We start from the raw sequence: 21,146 nt of genomic DNA on the forward strand, positions 1-21,146 counted from the left end.
CAAGTGAAGTACCAGTAATTAATTGAAAACAGTGTAGGGTGCAATGAAAATCACTCCAGCATTACACCCACACAACCTTTAAAACAGGGTACTAAGCGTACTGCCCTCCGCCTGTCGACTCGTAGTCACGAAGCTAATAGGTCCCTACCCGGGGGTTCCCTACTTTTTTAACATTTGAAAATTCCCAGTTCTGTCCCATATTGAGGACACTGGGCTCCAATGGGATATAAGTGTAGGTGCACACAGAAAGTGGAAGCCAATGATTGATTTAAGATCTTTTGTGTGATATGTTTCAGGCTTTAGCTACCTGTGCCTTGTGTGGCAACCATCACTGAAGTAAACTAATCCTCACTGAACTAAGTGAAGTATTTAACAGACGATGGATTTTCATAGACATTAGTGTTGAGTGTGGTGAGTTGGGACAGTTCAGGACGCGGGATGAGTTGGAACAGTGGGCACTGCAGTGCCAGATGCCAAGACATTTCCATGTTATGGTGGCCGTTCAACATCCTTGCCCCAGCTTTACAAATGTTGTTAATACTAGTTTTCTACAGAACCATGAATAATGCATGAAAAGTGTGCAAATGTGAAAGGGTAGCATTTTGACCTTTGTAGAATTTCATGTTTGAAAATACATATTTTGCCAATTTTCCTCTCCTACAGTCAGTTTTAGAGATAAAGGTCTACTTTTTGGTGGGTGAAATCTTTAGTTTTTTTTTTTTTTTTTCTCCAGAAAATGCATTTTTACAGCAGAGCAGAGCTGAAGGATTAATAGACAGTTGTCCCGACTCGCCCACCATTTTTTTTTTTTTTTTTTACCCAGGGTGAGCTGGGACAACAATTTCATTTGTGATTTTCAGAAGGAAAAACCTATTTTTCATGCATTATATACTACAGTACTATATTTTGTAGTTTGCAGTATTTTTGGTGGTTTTGGTTGTCAACAAGTAGATATTTCTCATTTTCAGGTTGCATACATGCCTAAAGAGAGAAAATACTGTGATATGAATTATGGCAAAAAAGAATATATTGGTATAATGTTAAAAGTAGGGACAAAGAGCTGTACAATGAAATTTTTGGAAAGGAGAGGAACTGAGAAATGCAACTGGCCAGTTTGTGATGATACAATGTATACTGATGATGATTTTCAGCAATATATCAATCATTGGTGGACCTGTCTTATTAGCAGGAACTGTACCTTTTACGATGCAAGAGGTGGACAAAGCCTTTCATGATTATAAAAAGTATATTTCTCAGTGAAATATTTCAGCATGAATAGCTACAGGCAACTTAGCGGAACTCTTAACTACGGAATATGTATAGTGCAGTGCGTTGTGTGTGAAGTGCATTGTGTTTTTATATTTCTCATGGTTAGTCATTGTGGCCCCCCGCCCCAAATTATATTTCTGGCTGCGCCCCTGTTTCATACTACAGTTGTTTTGTTTGTCAGGTTAATCCATTGGAGAGAGAGCAAACTTATCCAAGTGATGATGAGATTGCTGAGGCTGAAGATGTCATGGCAGCTGCTCTCGCCACAGCCAAGACCCGCACCAAACGTGTTCCTCGGGGCACTTCAGAGTACCAGGCAGCATGGATTATTGACAGTGATGATGGTAAGGTGACACAGAAATATGATTTATTGATTAATCACTCTGGTAAGTCTAAGCTCCCTCAACTGAAAAGGGTTGACTGGTATAATATTCTCACTGGAGAGGTGTGTTGACTTCTGTAGTGTATAGTATTATTGATACATTGTATGGGTACTGATTTATGTCAGTCTTTAGTATATTATGAATAGCCACATCTCTTGGTTATCAGAAATACAGTTAACAGTTTATAGATACTGCACCCTCTTAATATTTTCACCAATACTGTTTAGATATAATTTGACTTGACAAGGATGATGGAAGTGTATACAGTATATCAGTGGTGTGTTACAGAATATCAATACTTTTTTCATACAGCTGTGCATTAGGTGAAAGTGGTAAATCTGATTTATAGGTAGCAAATGTGCTTTTAATAGGCTTCCCGCCCCCGATGTAGTGCTGCTCTTGGCCCACTGCCCATTCTTCTCTTCCTTCCTTCTTTCCTTCCTTCCCCTTCTGTCTTTCTTTCCTTCATTCTTTCCTCTTCCTTCTGTCTACAGGTGACTCTGCACTGAGTGACAAGGGTTTCCTGTACACCAGGAAACCATTTACTACGCTGGGTGGTTACCACATAACCAAATTATGACGCCTGGTGGTTTAGTGAGTAATTAAGGCACTCCAGTCGGATTGAGCCTGGGCAGGTATATATCCAAGGGGTGGTTGGGATTTATAGGTCATGTAATGCCACTCAGGGATGAGTGAGGCTGGTCACTCTCATTTTAAATGTCAGGACCAACTTGCCTAGCCCCGAGCTCCTATGCTCCTCACGGGGCAACACAGGATTAGATGATGATGATTTTTTCCCTAATTGCAAAAAAAAAAAAAAAAAAGGGAGGCACATAATGAGGACTTTACCATAGACATTATAGGCGCTGGAGAAGGATGCATTCATGAGATGGCACTGATATAATCAGGTGGCTCTGTTGGCCAGGTATACAAACATCTTTCATCTCCCATCCTAACTCTAGCAGTAGGAAGGTAGACTGCATTAGAAGGGCAACCTTAGCCTGCAGTTCACTGGGTTCATGTTCAGTTGAGCATGGGATCACAACAGCAGCTGCACGTAAGGGTTTATGGGTTAGAGCAGGCATCAGAAGCCAAGAAAAAGATAGTGTAAACTAGTTTAATATGTGTGATAGTGAGGAATGATGTTGAGGAAACACAAGAACTTGAAAAACTACACTAATCCCTTATTTTTTTCAGGAATTTTGTTTGTGAATTTGATTGCTTTTTTTTTTCTTTCTTTTTTTTTCTGGATGGGATTCTTTCTGCTGATTGAATTTAAAATATTGCACCACAAAAGTTTCTGCTTCTGGCTGCTAGGTATCTCATGCACACTTTGCTGCACTCCCTCCGAAATCAACCTTTCACACGTTATCCTATCCCAGTGCATTATCTTTTCATCTCTCATCATCTCATTGTCATCACATCATCATCATCAAATGCATCATTATCATGGATCATCACATTGTCAGTCAGAGGAGAAGTAAAATTTGTTGGCAGGACATCAGTATTTTCACTTTTCACTAAGTTATCAGCTGACCATCAAAGTTTCAAAAGCTTTGTTTACCTCCAGCCGCTTCACCTTAGCATGTCGTGCTGCACAACTAGTTACATGCATTTGTACCTGCTCGCATGCATTTTTGTACAGTGAAGCCATGCATGGAATATTAATAATATCCATTATCATTTCAGAATGTCTAAGCTTCTAGCAAGTTCAGTTACATGAAGACTTCCTTGTAACACAGTTACAGTAATTTGTAGGCTTACATGAAGGAGTGTTAGTGCCAGCTTTAACATACGGGTGTGTGAGACTATGGTGTGGCATGATAATGAAAAGTGCAGTGGAGATGAGACTGAAGAGGAATGTATGTGGAGTACAGAGAGTGGATAGGATACAGAATAATATTATTCATGAAAGATGCTGAGTGAGGAAGTCTGTAGACACAAGAATCAAAGAGAGTGTACAGGTGTACTGAGATGGTATGGTCATGTGGAGAGAATGGATGACAATAGAGTGGTGAAAAAATATCTGAGCGAATATGAAGGAGGGAGGAGGTGAAGTAGGCCAAGAAGAAGGTGGAGAGATATGGTGAATGAGCATGGGAGGAAGAGAGGTATGGAATTTGGTATGACTAAGGGACTGACAAGCGATCAAGCTGGCTGGATGAATTTTGTGGAGAGAAGCGTATGGACAGGAATTTGGCACCCCATTTTAAAGTGACAGCATTTGGACTGACTCGATTGGATAGGTACTGTATATGTGAAGCTACAGTACGTGGTGGAAACCTTGTGGCCTATCAGATGGAGCCAGGATTCCGTGGGCTTGAGTGATGAGTGAATGGAAGCGTGGCCCTTTGAATTGGGCAAACTTTGGTAATGTGGATGCAACTACTCCTCACCTGCCTGAAAGGAGGTCCAGATGATGATGATGATGATGATGTATACATTGTTTTAAGCTGCATTATTTGAACATTCCATTACTAATAGCTTTCATTCTATGTTTTTCTTGACAGAAGAGAAAAGTATTGAGGGTGATGGAGATGATGATAGTGCCATCATGGAAGGTGATAATGAATTGGCTCCTGTTGACACCCTCTCTCAAGATGGTTCTCAAAATGCCTGTGAGGAAGATGAAGATGAGGAGGAATACGAGACAGTGACAATGACAGATGCCGAGGGAGTTAACTATGATGATAAAATGGACTATGGGGCTGAGATGGATGCCTTGGAAAAGTTAAGAGGTAAGTCTCGGATCAGTGAAGACAGTTCATGTAATGATATGGTTTGGCTTCGTAGGTACCACTTATGAAATACAGGTAAGCCCTTAATTCACGCGAACTTTTTTCACACGATTTCGGTTATCCACGAATTTTTCGTACAATAATTAAAACAAAATTATAGTATTCAAATAAATAATTTTAATATACAAGAGAAATAAACAAAATATAAAAATGCCAACCTGCTGGCCGTGTATTTACCTATTTGTTTTTACCTATTTGTAGTATACAGGAATTGAGCAATGTTCGTACTGTCCTGTCTCCATATCCACATTTATCAAGTCTACCTTTACACACATAAATGTTTTTCTCATGCACCACCTCTTTGTCTAAGTCGTTCCAAATATTTAAGTATTTACCTAATATAAACAATTGTGAAAAGATTAGGAGAAATACACTGAGGTGGTTTGGACATGTGGAGAGAATGGAGAATGAAAGACTGACTAAGAGGGTGTATGTAGGTGAGGTGGAGGGAGGGAGAGGGAGGGGTAGACCGAGGATGAGGTGGAGGGCTGGAGTTGAGAGGTATATGAGGGAGGGGGGGGTTGAGTTGGGGGGAGGGGAGTCAAATGGTGAGTGACAGAGTGACTTGGAGGCGTTTTGTCTGCGGCCACCCTTTGCGGGATTAGGGCGTCGGGCTATAGATAGATAGATAGATAGTGATATACACGGAATGTACTATGCTCGTGGGTTTCCGTCGCTGTTTCTCAATAAGTCGAATTTAACTTTAAACTCGTTTAAGTTTTTAGACTGGATGATCTCTTTGTCCAGGCTATTCCATAAGTCTATACTTCTGTAAGGAAAGCTATATTTCTTGATATCCTTCAAACAGCTTGACTTTTTCAATTTCATTCCATGTCCTCTTGTTGCTCTCTTATCCCATACAAACAGATCCTCTTTGTCAATTTTATCTACTCCCACCATGGTCCTGAACACCGCAATCATGTCTCCCCGCTTTCTCCTTTCCTCTAATGAAGACAAATCCAGTTTTTCCAGCCTCTCTCTGTAAGACAGGTCTGTCAGACTGGGGACCATCTTGGTTGCTGTTCTTTGTATTCTCTCAATCTTGTTTATATCATTCTTTTTGTGTGGGGACCACACTACCGCTGCATATTCTAACCTGGGGCGGATCATGGCCACTATCAATTTTTTCATCATTTCCTCATCCATATAATGAAATGCTACTCTTATGTTAGTCAAGAGCTTATAAGTCTCTCCAACTATCTTGTTAATGTGCTTTTCTGGTGACAAACTATCTTGGACCAGCACTCCCAAATCTTTCTCTTCTCTCCTTTTTGTGATTAATTCATTACCCAAAAAATAATTCAGTGATGGTCTCCTGGTATTTTACCCATTTCCAATATTTTACATTTCTTTACATTAAATTTCATTTCCCACGTCCAGCTCCAATTGTGTATCCTATCCAAATCCTCCTGCAGTATTTTACAATCCTCCTCAGCCTTTATCTTCCTCAAGATCTTTACATCATCAGCAAACAGACTTGCATAACTGTTCACTCCATCTACCATATCATTTACGTAAATCAGGAACATTACTGGCGCCAACACTGAGCCTTGAGGGACTCCACTTGTTACTTCCCTCCATCCAGACATCTTTTCCTTTATTACTGTCCTCATTTGTCTGTCTCTCAAAAAGTCTCTCATCCATTCCAGAAGTTTCCCCTTTAGTCCTCCTATATATTCTAGTTTCCACATTAGTCTCTTATGAGGTACCTTGTCAAAGGCCTTCTCTAAGTCTAAGTACACACAATCCACCCAACCATCTCTCTCCTGTACCACATCAATCGCTCTTGAGTAAAAGCTCAACAAGTTAGAAACACATGACCTTCCACTTCTGAATCCAAACTGACATTCAGCCAAAATATTCATCTCTTCCAGATATCTTATCCATCTGTCTTTCAGGATTCTCTCACACAATTTTGCGACCATGCTGGTTAGAGACACTGGTCTATAATTCAGGGGTTCTTCCCTGTTTCCTCCCTTGTGTGCATACATATGTGTGTGTGTGTGTGTGTGTGGGAGGTCGGTCTACCTACCACCCACCACAGTCAGTTTGAATCCGACGGTCGAACCATGCATGACTGGCCAATCGTTATTTGTGGCTTATTTTTCTGCCTTCCAGTGATTGCTTGCCTTGTCTGCCAACATGGGGCCTAAGCATAGTGCTAGTGATGCATGTGGTAACACACCAAAACGGACTAGTAAAGTGATGTTGCTGACAGAGAAAGTTAAAGTGTTGGGCAAACTTCAGGGAGGAATGTCGGCGACAATTCTCCATCAGGACGATTCCCCGTCATTTATTTACATACCAGTTTATTTAGCAAGTACAGTACATTAGTTTTTTACTTATATGAGTTATAAAATCCCCCTGAAAATTAGTTATTAAAGTATTAATTAATCAATAATAAGTATATTAATAGAATGATGGGGAATTGTCCATGTTTTGACGGTGAATTGACTTGATGGTGAAATGTCTCAGAACCGTATGTTTGGGGTGAGTCAACTGTTCATACAGTAAAGAAGGAGAACAGCATAAGGGAGACAGTGAGGGCTAGTGCACCAGACTGCTAAAGTGTCTCCACCTACGCCTGTGAATTGTCTTGGAACCGCATGTTTGGGGTGAATGAGTCAACTGTTCATACAATAAAGAAGGCAGAATGTAGCATATGGGAGGCAGTGAGGGCTTGTGCACCAGGCTGCTGAAGTGTCTCCACCTACGCCTGTGCTTGTCAGGTTTCAGTGTTAAATTTCTTACATTTTTGTTGTTTTTCATACTTTATGCTAGTTTATAAGGTGTATGTAGTGCATAAACAGTATTATTCAGATGTAATATACTTAATAGACATGCGTAATTATGTGCACACAAGGGCAGAACATATACGCGAATTTACCACATACGCGAAGGGTCTGGGAACCTAACCCTCGCGTGAATCAAGGGCTTACCTGTATTCATAGGAGTTATCATTGCATCTTTTCATCATGAGTTTGTTTTGCATGCCACACTTTCACTTTCTCTTTTGTTATTTACATATAGTTAGTGTGCACCATTAACACATGAGGAGATATTTAGGTATAATGTACAGCATTATTTTATTTATTTTTATTTATTTATTATTTATTTTTCCCCGGGCCTCCTTTCCCACCCTAGGGCAGGGTGAGGAGTAGCAATGTCCAGACAGCCCAAGTTTGCCCAGTCCAATGGGACATGCTTCCATTCACTCATCATTCAAGCCCCCAGTATCCTGGCCCTATCTGATATGCCAAAAACTTTCACCACATTCTGTAGCTTCACGTGGGGGTAGGGGGGTTTTTCAAGAATACTCCCCCAGTATCCCTGCTTGTCGTAAAAGGCGACTAAAAGGGTTGGCGGAGGGTTAGTGCCCCTCCCCGGAAAACAACTAACTAAAAAAACAAACAATAAGCCTCGGACAAGGACTGACCAAATGATGACAACCCAGGACCGGACAAAGGACATGGTAATGGGTACATGGAATGTAAGAGGAGCGAATGATGAGGTGAAAGAGAGAGAGATTGTCCAGGTGCTTGAGGGTGCGAAAGTGGATGTACGTGGAATAACTGAAACAAAATGGAGAGGAGAAAGTGTGAGAGAATGGGAGTATGGATGGGGTATATGTGCAGGAGTAGGTGAGAATGAGAAGGCAAAGGAAGGAGTATGTATAGTTGTGAGTAAAAGATGGAAAAAGAGCATAAGACAGTATGGATCAGTTGGGTCAAGGATTGTGTGGGTAAAGTTGAAAGTTGGAATACAAATGTGGGCGATTATGTGTGTGTATGCGCCAACGGAAGATCGTGCTAGAAGAGTAAGAGAAGAGTTCTGGACAAATGTAGAAGTGTGCATGGAAAACTTTGGAAGGAATGAAAGATTGTTTTTGATTGGTGATATGAATGGTAAAGTAGGGAATGTGAAGGTGGATGGAATAGTTGGTGAGTGGGGTGTGCCTGCTGAGATAGATGAGAATGGCAGTGCGTTAGTGGACATTTGTGCTGGGAGGGGGTTGGTGATAGCCAATACCCTCTTCAGGCATAAAATGATCCACAGGCATACATGGCGAGTGATGAGAAGGGTGGGTGGTGAACTGAATGAAAGGAAGGCAATGATTGATTATGTGTGTGTGGATGAAAAGATGCGAAGATGTGTAATGGATGCAAGAGCTTATAGAGGTTGGGGGAGTGGACTTTCTGACCACTACTTGGTGGTGGCCAGAATTAGGATTCAAGTAAGATGGAGGAATAGAAGAAGGGAAAGACGAGAGGAAGGAGTAGTTGCAAGGAGAGTGGAAAGGTTACAAGAGGATGAGAAAAAGGCAGAGTATAAGAGAGAAGTGGAGGAACGATTGGGCAAATATGAATTGAAGCAGATGGGAGACGTGGAAGGTGTGTGTAGGATATTTACAGAAGAAATATGTGCAGCATGTGATGTGGTGTGTGGAAGGAAGAGAAGACGGAGGGGTGTGCAAGGAACAGCGTGGTGGACTGAAGAGGTGAGACGGGCTGTGGCACAAAAGAAGAAAGCATACAATGAATGGATGAGAATTAGGGACGTGGAAGAAGTTGAGAGGCAGAAGAGAGAGTTATATGTAGAAAGAAAGACAGAGGTGAAAAGATTAGTAAGAGAGAGTAAGAAGAGAGTGGATGAGGAATTTGGAAGGAATTTGAGTGTAAAGTGGAGGGACTGTAAGAAAATGTTCTGGAAAGAGGTGAAAAGAGTAAGACAGGGTGGAAGTGAAGTTAGTAGGGGAGTGAAAGATAAAAATGGTAGATTACTAGTGGAGAAGGGAGAAAAAGTGAGCAGATGGAGAGAACACTTTAAGGAATTGTTGAACATAGAGGATGGAAGTAATGCGAGTATAAGTGGCTGGGGAATGGCTGGGAGGAGGAGGGAGGTGAGAAGACAGGAAGAAATCAGTAGGATAGAAGTTGTGGAAGCAATGAAGAAAGTTAAATTGGGGAAAGCCCCAGGAATTGATGGAGTGTGTGGTGAAATGCTGAAGCATGGGGGAGAGATAGTAGTAGAATGGATGTGGAAGATGTGCAGATTGGCCTGGGAGGAAGGTAGAGTCCTGGAGGATTGGAAGTCAGGTATAATTATTCCCTTGTACAAAGGAAAAGGGGAAAAAGAAGTGTGTGGTACTCATAGGGGCATTTGTCTTCTTAGTATAATAGGAAAAGTGTATGGTATGATACTTATTGACAGAGTTGGAGAAAGAACATTGAAATTAGTTGGAGAAGAACAGGGAGGCTTTAGGAAGGGAAGAGGTTGTGTAGATCAGATATTCATTCTTAGATCTTTAGTGGAAAAGTTTCTAGAGAAGGGAAAGAAGTTGTATGCGGCTTTCATGGATTTGGAGAAAGCATATGACAGGGTGGATAGACAAGGATTGTGGAAAGTGTTAAGAATATATGGAGTAGATGGGAAGTTGTTGAATGCTGTGAAGAGTATGTACGATGGTGCGAAGGCTGCAGTGCGTGTGGATGGTGAACTAAGTGAATTTTTCTCATTGAAAGTTGGGTTGAAACAGGGATGTGTCATGTCTCCATGGTTGTTCAATCTGTACATGGATGGGGTAATAAAAGAGGTACAAGGTAGGGTAGTGGATGTTGGAGTGGCCCTGGTGAGAGAGGATAGTGTTTGGAAACTCCCTGTACTGTTGTTTGCAGATGATACTGTGTTGTTGAGTGAAGATGAAGGGGAGCTGCAAGGCTTGGTGGATGAGTTTGGGAGAGTGTGTAAGAAACGGAATCTAAAGGTGAATGTAGGGAAGAGTAAAGTGATGGTCTTTGAGAGAGGTGAAGTCAGTGAATGTACAGCGAGGTTGGATGGTGAGGAATTGGAAAATGTGAGTACATTTAAGTACTTGGGCAGTGTGATGAGTAAGGATGGAGGTTTGGAGGGTGAAGTGCTTGAAAGGGTACAGCAGGTAAGAAAGGTTGCTGGTTCTTTGAAAGCAGTGATAAGAAACAGGGAAGTGAGCATGAAAGTGAAAAAGTTACTACATGACAGTATTGTGATACCAACTCTAACATACGGAAGTGAAGCTTGGACGTTGTTGGAAGGACACAAGTCAAGAGTGAGAGCAGTGGAAATGAGTTATTTAAGAGGAGCCTGTGGAGTCACATGGAGAGACAGGCTGACGAATGAGGATATAAAGGAGCGTTGTGGTGTGGATGTGGATGTGATAGGAAGCGTTATGAGGAACACACTGAGGTGGTTTGGCCATGTGGAGAGGATGGAGGGTGAAAGACTGACGAAGAGAGTGTATGTGAGTGAGGTGTAGGGGTGAAGAGGGAGGTGGAGGCCGAGGATGAGATGGAGGGATGGGGTGGAGAGGTATATGAGAGAGGGGGGTGTGAGTTGGGAGCAGGGCAGTGAAATGGCGGGGGACAGGGCGACTTGGAGGCGATTTGTTTGTGGCCACCCCAAACGGGATTGAGGCGTCTGGCAATAGATAGATAGATTTATTTATTTTTTTAGTTTTACGCTGTGTCCCTTTTTGTCAATAAGGGCTAAGGTGTTGCCCCTGGGTAGGGGACTTAGGTTTTTGGAGTGTGTAGCACTTTATGACCGGATGCCCTTCCTGACATCTACCAATGACCCTTGGGTGGATTCGAATCTCTGACTTTTCGTTCAGAACGCTCTAACCCACTGAGCCATGGCAGCTTCAGTCATCATCATGGCTAATCATTAATATGTTACAGAATCATGAAAACCATTTAGAATAAGGCCCTAATTGCAAAACCCTTGTATAGCAGTTGTTCCCAACATTTTCCATTCTATGACACTGTGGACAAAATGCAATAACTTTGTGACTGTCATCAACATCTTTTGAAGAAGAAAGCAACAAATTGTTGCCTGAATGAATGTGTTGGATGTGAGATTTTAAAAAACTCATAACTTGAAGTGGTCAGTCATAAGGTAGAAATTGTATTTTTTTTTTTACTAACTTGAATATCAATGGCTGAGCCATAGTAAGGGTACAATATGGGTTGATCTTTCATGTGGATATGATTGCTCTGCTTTGATCGGTGCTTGCCATCTTGGAAAATTCTGTTTAGCAGAGACAGGAAGGTGAAAATGAGCTTGCTGATATTTGCTGATGGTAGGGTAGTATCCCATTCCCTCCCAAACATTAGTCATAAACTTAGCGTCTCAAATGTCTTAAAAAAAAAAAAAAAAAAAAAGGTACAGTATGAAGTTCTTTCTCCAGTGACTCCAGATACTTTGAGATTAGTGTCATGAACCCTTCCACATGAAACTAAGGTGTCAGGATATCCATAGGATTATTCTTGACCCCCCCCCTTACTTTTTAGCATAACTTTGTTCAAGTAGATGTGTTTTAATTACCTTTGATTGGTAGTTGTCATTTCTACACCAAAGAAAATCATCTACAGTAATCAAGATAGAATACCTAAGTGATTGTTGGTACATATGGAGCTAAGTTAGCATTTTATTTAATCTGTTGCCTGAAAATGCTCTGCTGATAGATGTTTTTTTGGGGGACCCACATTTTGAGGAGCTTATTTGTAACTGTAAATACCATAGCTAGGTCTGGTGCTCTTTGATGAAGTAAAGAAGGTACAGAACCTAATCACACAATCTTTGCACTACTGTATACATGAATTGCACAAGAAAAATCAAAAGAGAGTTGGTACAAACAGCACAATAATGGCAAACATGGCATGAGCCTCCATTTATCATAACTGACATTTGGCAGTGGAGAGATAATGGAGAGAGATGCCTTCATGCAGCAGTAAAAAGTCATCCCCCAATTTCCCCGTTATACCCCAAAAGAAGGATGTTGGACTTAAGGAGAAGGACAGTTTCAGCCTGCATTCCACCAGGTTTATATTTAAATGAGCTTGGAGCAGCAAGAACAACAACATAGTGGCAGTTATTAGCACTGGTGGTGAGTCAGTAACTGCATGAAGACTTCTGGATTTCTTTAAATGTATACACTATATCTCATAACTTTTTTTCATGTAACAGTGCCCTTCCCCCTTTCTCTAGGCAAAATGCATGCAAAATGACATTCCAGTGCATCCCTACTAGCATCCATACTTCCTCTGTCAGATGCACTGCTCATAGTCATAAAATGTATTTATCTTCCTTCATGAAATTTCTGTCTATCTATCATCCAGTCCTACATTGCCCCATGAGGAGCGTAGGAGCCCGGGGCTAGGCAGTTGGTCCCGACATTTAAGATGAGAGTGACCAGCCTCACTCATTCCAGAGTGGCATTACATGAGCAGTCAACCCTAACCACCCCTTGGATATAAACATTCACCGGCTCAATCCAATTGGAGCGCATAATTACCCACTAAACCACCAGGCACCAAAATTTGGTTATATGGTTACCACCCAGCGTAGTAAATGGTTTCATGAAATTTACTGCTTGTAAAGTATGGTTGAGTGTTTTGTTATAGTCATAGAAATTCAGTCTTGTTGGTTTGAAGAGATTTGACAGACACCATGGCCCTATGTTATGGTAGTTTGGAAGTCCACATTTAATGCACGCCATCAGCTAGTCAGAAGTGGCCAAGATCCATGCAGTGGTCTGGTGAACTAATCACAACAATATTAGCAGGTAGGAAGCTTGAAACATTCCAGAGAGCAACAGTGAAACTAATTGGGATGACAGCCATGGAGAACATCCATAGTCTTTCAGCTGTGGCCATAATTGGTCTAAGATGTCAGAGAGGGAAGTATCCAGCAGGTAATATTATATAGATTGGAAAAAAAGTGCTGTCAATGGATCGGAGGCAGGAGTCAGAAGAGGAGACCATTGCAGAGTCCTGGACCTAAATGGGGGGGGTGGATGGCCCTATGACATATGAGGCCCCTAATAACATAGTGTACCGAACGCCACATGTTGAAAATGGAGAAAAACGCAGTTAAAGTTGCATTACTTTCAAAATGCCATAACTTTAGAACTAGTGAATATTTTTTAGTGCTTTTTTTTATTTTTTTTATTTTTTTTTTAGCATGAAGTGTTCCTGAGCTTCTTACTAATGTTTTGTGCCCACATCTGTGGCCTCCTCACTCTTTTTCTGTTATGAGAAGGACCAGCAGCTTTTTGCTCACTACTAGAGTCACTCATGTTCTTGAGACAATGAGAAAAAACACCAAAACAGCTCTGAAAATAGCCAGTTAATCCTTGCAGTGTTCTAGGCCGGCTGGTAAACAAAAAACTGCATCACATGGCAACAGATTCCCAGATCACAGTTGCCAATATCTTGCTGAGCTCTCTGCCTTTTCCATTTTCTGTACATTATGGCTAACTTACCCTTAAAATCATGCAATTTTATGCTAAAATATTCCATTATGTTAGAATGAGGTACAAAAATTAATAATGCCATAAAAAAAACTGCATGACTGTGAGCATAAAATAATGCTAGTACTGTATCTGATAACACCAGACAACACCTTGCTGGGAGGCACTTGGTACATTCTGTGACCAGCATGAAGGCTTGTCAATCCACTGAGGTGAAGCGGGCAGTGAGACTGTGTTACAGAAGGGGAATTAGGACCCTAATGCCATTTGCTTTCTGTACCTCGTGGTTGCTTTCCAGATCAAAGAGGGTTTGGGCTACATACTGGTATACTTAACTTGGTTTCGCTTGCAGTGGCGCTCAGTACACTATGTTATTAGGGGCCTCATATGTCCACAGATAGCATGATTGAAAACTTCATCATCAGAATGAAGTTGGGGAGGAGGGGGCAGAGTCCTCGAGGGTAACTGATGTGAGGAACATAACCTACCAATGCCCCTTTGGTAAAAGTGATCATCTGGTTGTTGAGATGGAAGTGGTGGGAGTAAGGGAAGGAGAAAGGGATGAAAAACACAGGAAGAATAGATGCAATTACGGGAAGGCAGACTTTCCTTCCCTGAGGAACTTTTTCCAAAATGTAGACTGGATTAATGATCACAAATGTTGACGATAAATATGAGTTTCTGATAGAAGTGTATATAACAGGAGTTAGTAAATGTCCCAATATTTTCCGCAGTTATGGAAAGGAAGAAAGAATGGTTTAACAACAGATGTAGAGTGGCACATGAAGCAAGAAAAAGAGCATAGAATAAAGTGAAAAGAAGGTACAATATAGTGAAAGGGCTTGGGAGGAGTACAAGCAGGTCTATCTATCTATCTATCTATAGCCCGACGCCCTAATCCCGCAAAGGGTGGCCGCAGACAAAACGCCTCCAAGTCACTCTGTCACCCACCATTTGACTCCCCTCCCCCCAGCTCACCCCCCCCTCCCTCATATACCTCTCAACTCCATCCCTCCACCTCATCCTCGGTCTACCCCTCCCTCTCCCTCCCTCCACCTCACCTACATACACCCTCTTAGTCAGTCTTTCATTCTCCATCCTCTCCACATGTCCAAACCACCTCAGTGTATTTCTCCTAATCTTTTCAACCACATCCACATCTACCCCACAACGTTCCTTCACTTCTTCATTCGTCAACCTGTCCCTCCACGTCACTCCACATGCTCCTCTCAAGTAACTCATTTCCACTGCTCTCACTCTTGACTTGTTCCCTTCTTGCAAGGTCCACGCCTCGCTCCCATACGTCAGGGTAGGGATCACAATACCATCATGCAGTGACTTCTTAACTTCCATACTCACCTCCCTATTTCTCATCACTGCTTTCAGTGTACCAACAACCTTCCTTCCCTGCTGTACCCTTTCATTTACTTCATCCCCCAAAGTTCCATCCTTACTCATCACACTACCCAAGTACTTGAATGCACTCACATTCTCCATAGCCTCACCATCCAACCTCACTGCACACTCAGTGACTTCATTCCTCTCAAACACCATAACTTTACTTTTGTTTACATTAACTTTCAGCTTCCTCCTCCTACACACTGTCCCAAATTCATTCACCAAACCTTGCAACTCCCATTCATCTTCACTCAACAATACTGTATCATCAGCAAACAGCAACACCGGAAGCTTCCAAATCTCACCCTCATTCATTAGGGCCACCCCCACATCCACTGCCCTAGAAATGAATATATATGGGTACGGAGAGAAGAAGAAAGGAAATATGAAAAAGATATTGTAACTAAATGTAAAAAGGAGCCAAAATTATTTTATAGGTTTGTGAATGGTAAAATGAAAGTTAAGGACAGTATAATACGATTGAGGGATGGAGATGAAACCTGTGAAAGAGAAGAAGAATTGTGTGAAATAATGAACAACAAACTGCAGTCAGTCTATGTGCTGGAAGAGGAATTTAGGGAACCTGAAATAGAACCCAGGGTGACGGGAATGGCAGAAGCTACAGTGGATGTGAATGAGGTGCTGCAGTTGATGAGGGATTTGGATGTAAGAAAAGCAATGGGACCAGATGGTGTGTCTGGATGGATCCTGAAGGAATGTGCAGACCAGTTAGTGTGGCCTGTTTGTCATCAAGACATCACTGGAAAATGGACAGTTACCTAAAGATTGGAAAAGAGCAAGTATTGTGCCAATCTTCACGGGAGGAGATAGGAAAGATCCACTCAGTTACAGACCTGTATCACTTACTAGTATTGTTTGTAAAATCTGCCAGAAAATTATTAGAAAAAGATGGATAAAGTATTTAGAAGAAAATGAAGTGATAGCACCAAGACAATTTGGTTTTAGGGAAGGACGATCATGTGTTACTAACCTATTAAGTTTCTACAGCAGGGTAATAGATGTCATACAAGAGAGAGAGGGATGGGCAGATTGCGTCTATCTTGACCTCAAAAAAGCATTTGACAGGGTTCCCTATAGGAGACTGCTGTGGAAGTTGAAGACCTTTGGAGGGGTGCATGGGAAACTATTAAAGTGGATGGAAGATTATTTGATAGGAAGGCAGATGAGAACAGTTATAAGCGACAGGGCTTCACAGTGGAGAAACGTAACTAATGGAGTACCCCAGGGCTCTATCTTAGCCCCAGTAATGTTTCTGATTTATGTAAATGATTTACCAGAGTGTTTAATTAGTTACATGAGTATGTTCGCAGATGATGCTAAAATCATGAAACATATTAAAGGCACTGATAGTTGTAAAAAACTGCAAGAGGACTTGGACAAATTCCACAGCTGGAGCCAGACTTGCCAAGAACTGTCATGTATTAGAAATGGGAATGAGTGAAAAAAGACCACACTGGACATATAAAATGGGCAGTGAGATAATTTGTAAGAGAACAGATGAGAAAAACTTGGGAGTGACTATTCAGGATGATTTGTCACTAGAAAAACATATAAACAAGATCACTGGAGGAACTTATGGATTACTGACCAATATGAGAGTGGCTTTTAATTATGTGGACGAGGAAATGCTGAGGGAGTTGATAGTGACCATGATAAGACCAAGGCTAGAGTATGCGGCTGTGGTATGGTCACCTCATTTGAAGAAGCATATTAGTAAACTAGAGAGGGTTCAACGGATGGCAACAAGGATGATGCCATGTTTAAGGGAACTCACTTACGAGGAGAGACTGGAAAAACTGAAGTTACCAACGCTGCGTGAGAGAAAAGAAAGAGGTGACTTGATCACGATATTTAGAAATGTAAGAGAATTGGAAAGGGTGGATAGAGAGGATCTTTTTGGGTTGGATGATGGAAGAACAAGAGGTCATGACTTCAAGTTGAGGAAAAGTAGATGTCTTAATAATCTTAAAAGGTTCAGTTTCCCGAATAGAAGCATAAGTATTTGGAATGACTTAGACGGGGAGGTGGTGCAGGCAAAAAACATTCATGTGTTTAAAACTAGATTGGATAAATGTAGATATGGAGACAGGACAACACGAGCTTAGCTCAATTCCTGTATACTACAAATAGGTAAATAGGTAAATACAGTACAGATATCAATAGGCCAGTGCATTTGAATCATAAATTAATATTTTTAAAATGGTACTAATTTCTAGAGAGCACTAAATCTGTGGGTAGATCATTACTTTTTAGCAACAGTAATACATATGTCACTACCAGGTTATTACTACATCAACAACGACATTGTACTTCATTTCACCGAGTCTGGCACCATCAGTGATGTTGTCAACGCCTGTAGCACTGATAAAGGTCCTCCGTACTGGATGTACCTTTTTGTATTGCCTTTATATATCCTTTATATATTGGTTCTCAAGGTAATACATAGAGGTTTACCTAGTACAGAGGATTTACATGAACACTACAGGCATTCAGGTATCAGAGATGGTGCCAAACTCGGTGAAATGGAGTATAGTAAAGCTAGAAGGTTTTTAGGTTTGCAAAATGCCAATAATTAGATGTGACAAAGCCCTTATATTTTACAAGAGATTTATAGTCTTCATACTAAACTGGGACACAACATTCATTTTCATGGGGCATTGCTAATATGAGCAATTACATTCACAGTGGCTCGAGAGGATGCCATGTTTCCTGATGAAATGGATACACCAAAAACCATTCCGGCTCAGGTTCGCCTTCAAAAGTTTCGTGGCCTCCAGAGCTTCCGCACTTCCCCATGGAACCCTGATGAGAACCTTCCAGAAGACTATGCCAGGATATTTCAGTTTGAAAACTTCAACCGTACCAGAAAACGGATGGTGAATGAAGAGAAGGAGGGGGTGCTGGTGAGTTTTTAATTGCAAAAACTTTCTTTGACTGTATTATACGCTACACTACACACACTTTCCATACTACACACCATACCCTACTACATCACAGCGGTTGACACCAGCAAGGGCATGCAACCAGAAAACTTTGTTCCCATTACCTAGTGGCAGACTTGAGGGGAGAGGCATAGCACAGGCTTTGTCAGCACACATTTGAGACTGGGATGGTATAGGGCTCTGATCTGGCCCCGCCAGAGGGTACCGAGCATTGTGGTTCCTAGGCTGCTGCTTCTGCTCAGTAGAGAGGGGCTTAAACCTGGAAGTAGCCACCCAGGAGGCTACCTTATCAATGAAAGTATAATGACGGAGCAGTTAGTGTCAAGGGGTGCCTGTAGGGTATTCCTGTAGCTGTCCTGGCTGGGTCCCTGAGGCCACTGTCACAGCCACTGGCCATGGCTGGTGGGCTATGGATCCCTGATCCTCTGCTTGGACCTGGGGTTGTGTGTGGTGGGGCTTGTGATCTGTCTCCTCCTTTAACTACTGACATGACCTTGAAACTAAGCACTGTAAAAAGCAAGCCTGAGGACACCAAATCACCCAAGGAGTTCAGAAGGGCATCTTGGAATGTTTATAGCTTGAAGGGTAGAAAGGGATAAGTGGTGCAGGCCCTAAACAGAAGGCAGGTTGATGCTGCGTATAGGAGGTTAGGTATAGGGGGAGTCAGCAAGGATGAATTTTGGGAAAGATGGTAGGTGTAAGATACTTTGGGAGGCAGGTGTGGACAGATATGGTGGTGTGGGCATGCCTCCAGAAGGGGAGTGGGTAGAGTGTGCTTATGTATGTGTTAAGAGTGATTATAGCATTGAAAATGTTGTTTGAAGAGCTCCTGATCACGGTAGAATTAGCAAACACTTCACAGGTTGGCTTGGATGAGGAAGAAGAGGGTGGATTCTGGGATGATTTGGTACATGTTCTTGATGGTACTGGGAATGATTAGGTTGTACTGTGGATGTGGATTTATATGGTCATGTGGGTAGAGCATCTCGAGGATAAGACAGGGTGCATGGGAGATGTGTATAAGATACGAGGAATGTGGAAGAGGAAAGAATATTGGAATTCTGGGAGGCAATAATCATGATTGTGTGCAACATGCATTTTAAGAAAAGAGAGTAGACTGATTGCTTATGAGTCTGAGAACAGTAGTAGCAGCCAGACTGGCTATTTTCTGGTCAGGAGAGCTAATGGAAGGTTATTGAAGGATGGTAAAGTTATAGGGAGCAAAGAGTGTGTGCAGCAACACAAATTACTGGTATGTGACATGGTATTAAAGGAGCACATAGTGAAGAAAAGGATCTTCGGCTGCATAACAGTAAGGGATGCCTCCTATAGCGAGATGAGTGATGACCAAACAGAGCTGTAGACAGAAGTGTAAATTAGCAGTATAGAGCTCTCAAGAACAGTCTCTTGAGAGTTTCTGATTCAGTGTGTGGATGGACAAGGAGCCCACCAAGATACAGGGTTACACGATGGTGGGACGAGGGTGTACAAGCCGCAGTTAAGGAGAAATGAAGACTTTTCCAGGAATGGAAAAAGGGATGATAACAGAGAGGAATACTTGGCTGCCAAGCATTGGGCCAGAAAGGGGGTGTGTACAGTGCAAACTCTGAGTCTCAGAGACTTTTACTGGATAACCAAATCAGGGTTGGAAGGAGGAATATGGTATTTAAGGTGGCAAATCAGATGAAGAGGGAAAACAGGGATATCGTAGGTTGGCAGTGTGTGAAGAATGATGAAGGACAGGTAGTGGTGGACAGTGAGGATATTAAAAAGATGCCGGGAGAGAGTATTTATAACTGGTTGCTGAAGAAGGAGTTTGACTGCAACAAGGAAGGGTTGGAGTCAGTGGATCCAGTGTTTGGTCCTTGGTCTTTGATTGCTGCTGCTACCGTGAGCATGGCAATACACAGCATGCAGTTGGGGAAGGTGGCGGGTATGTCTGGGATGACTGGTGAAACGCTGAAGACCTCGGGAGAGATAGGAGTGGGTTTAGTTGCTGATTTGATAAATATGATCATAAATGAGTGTGTTGTTGCAGATGACTGGCTGGAGAGTGTGATTGTATATGTCTGTGAGGGGAAAATGGAAATTATAAAGGCATACCATCCACTCAGTCAGTGTGGTGCTGCTTTGGGTGTCTGCCATTTTCTATCTTCTTTCCTTCCTCTTCTGTCATTCTTTCCTCTTACTTCTGCCTTTGGGTGACTCTACACTGAGTGACAAGCCAATTGGTTTCCTGTACGCCAGGAAACCATTTACTGCGTTGGGTGGTAATCATATAACCAAATTATGGCATCTGGTGGTTTAGTGGGTAATTAAGGTGCCCCAGTCAGATTGAATGTGTGTAGGTTTATAACCAAAGGGTGGTTAGGGTTTATTGTTCATGTAATGCCACGTAGGGATGAGTGAGGCTGGTCACTCTCATCTTAACCCGTTAACTGCTCATGGCAGTTTTTTGGAGGTGTCCGTGGTGCACAGACATAGGGGTAAAAATGAAATTTCCCAAAGGCGAAGTTTTGTGTTAGGAATTGAGAAAACACATGCCAAAGTATATAGTAACGAAATATAGCTCAATATTTACCTTGGTAAAGCCATGGATGAACATTGAAGTGTCTGATTCCCTGTTGGAATGTATGGTTTTCGTTTTCTTTTTCGGTTTTGAAGGCTCAGACGTGCTTGCATGGGTCGGCCTTGGTCACCATGGCACTAGATTCGAAATTCACCTGCACAGCCATGGCTGTATTGAGCAATTGCACTCGGAACAACTTAGGATGTATAGAGCAGTTAACGGGTAAGATGTCAGGACCAATTTGCCTAGCCCCAGGTTCCTATGCTCCTCATGGGGCGACATGCGATTGAATGATGGATGGATGGATAAAACTTTTGGACCAGATAATGAAGGTAATTCAGAGAGTCCTAAAAGGTATGATTAGGGAAAGAGTGAATATTGATGAGATGCAGCTTCAGTTTGTACCAGGCAGTGAGACCACTGATGCCATATTTATTGTCCAGCAGCTTCAGGGAAAATATTGAGGAGAGGAGAGGGAGC

The 21,146-nt window shown here is 42.0% G+C and overlaps 1 protein-coding gene across 1 annotated transcript in view; it reads left to right on the forward strand.

Annotated features, from left to right (window-relative positions):
• Positions 1-19,599, forward strand: part of LOC145389630 (pre-rRNA-processing protein TSR1 homolog) — a 47,314-nt gene extending 27,715 nt beyond the window's left edge. Inside the window, exons 7-11 of the mRNA XM_080264868.1 lie at positions 1,451-1,613; positions 4,163-4,390; positions 17,841-18,058; positions 18,296-18,411; positions 19,524-19,599. Coding sequence (XP_080120994.1) covers positions 1,451-1,613; positions 4,163-4,390; positions 17,841-18,058; positions 18,296-18,411; positions 19,524-19,599 — 801 coding nt within the window. The remainder of the gene's footprint in view (positions 1-1,450; positions 1,614-4,162; positions 4,391-17,840; positions 18,059-18,295; positions 18,412-19,523) is intronic.
• The last annotated feature ends 1,547 nt before the right edge of the window (positions 19,600-21,146 follow it).

This window comes from Coenobita brevimanus, unplaced genomic scaffold (assembly GCF_032717465.1).
Source record: "Coenobita brevimanus isolate Jiangsu-jjx unplaced genomic scaffold, ASM3271746v2 jjx.HiC_scaffold_166, whole genome shotgun sequence".
Lineage (NCBI taxonomy): Eukaryota > Metazoa > Arthropoda > Malacostraca > Decapoda > Coenobitidae > Coenobita > Coenobita brevimanus.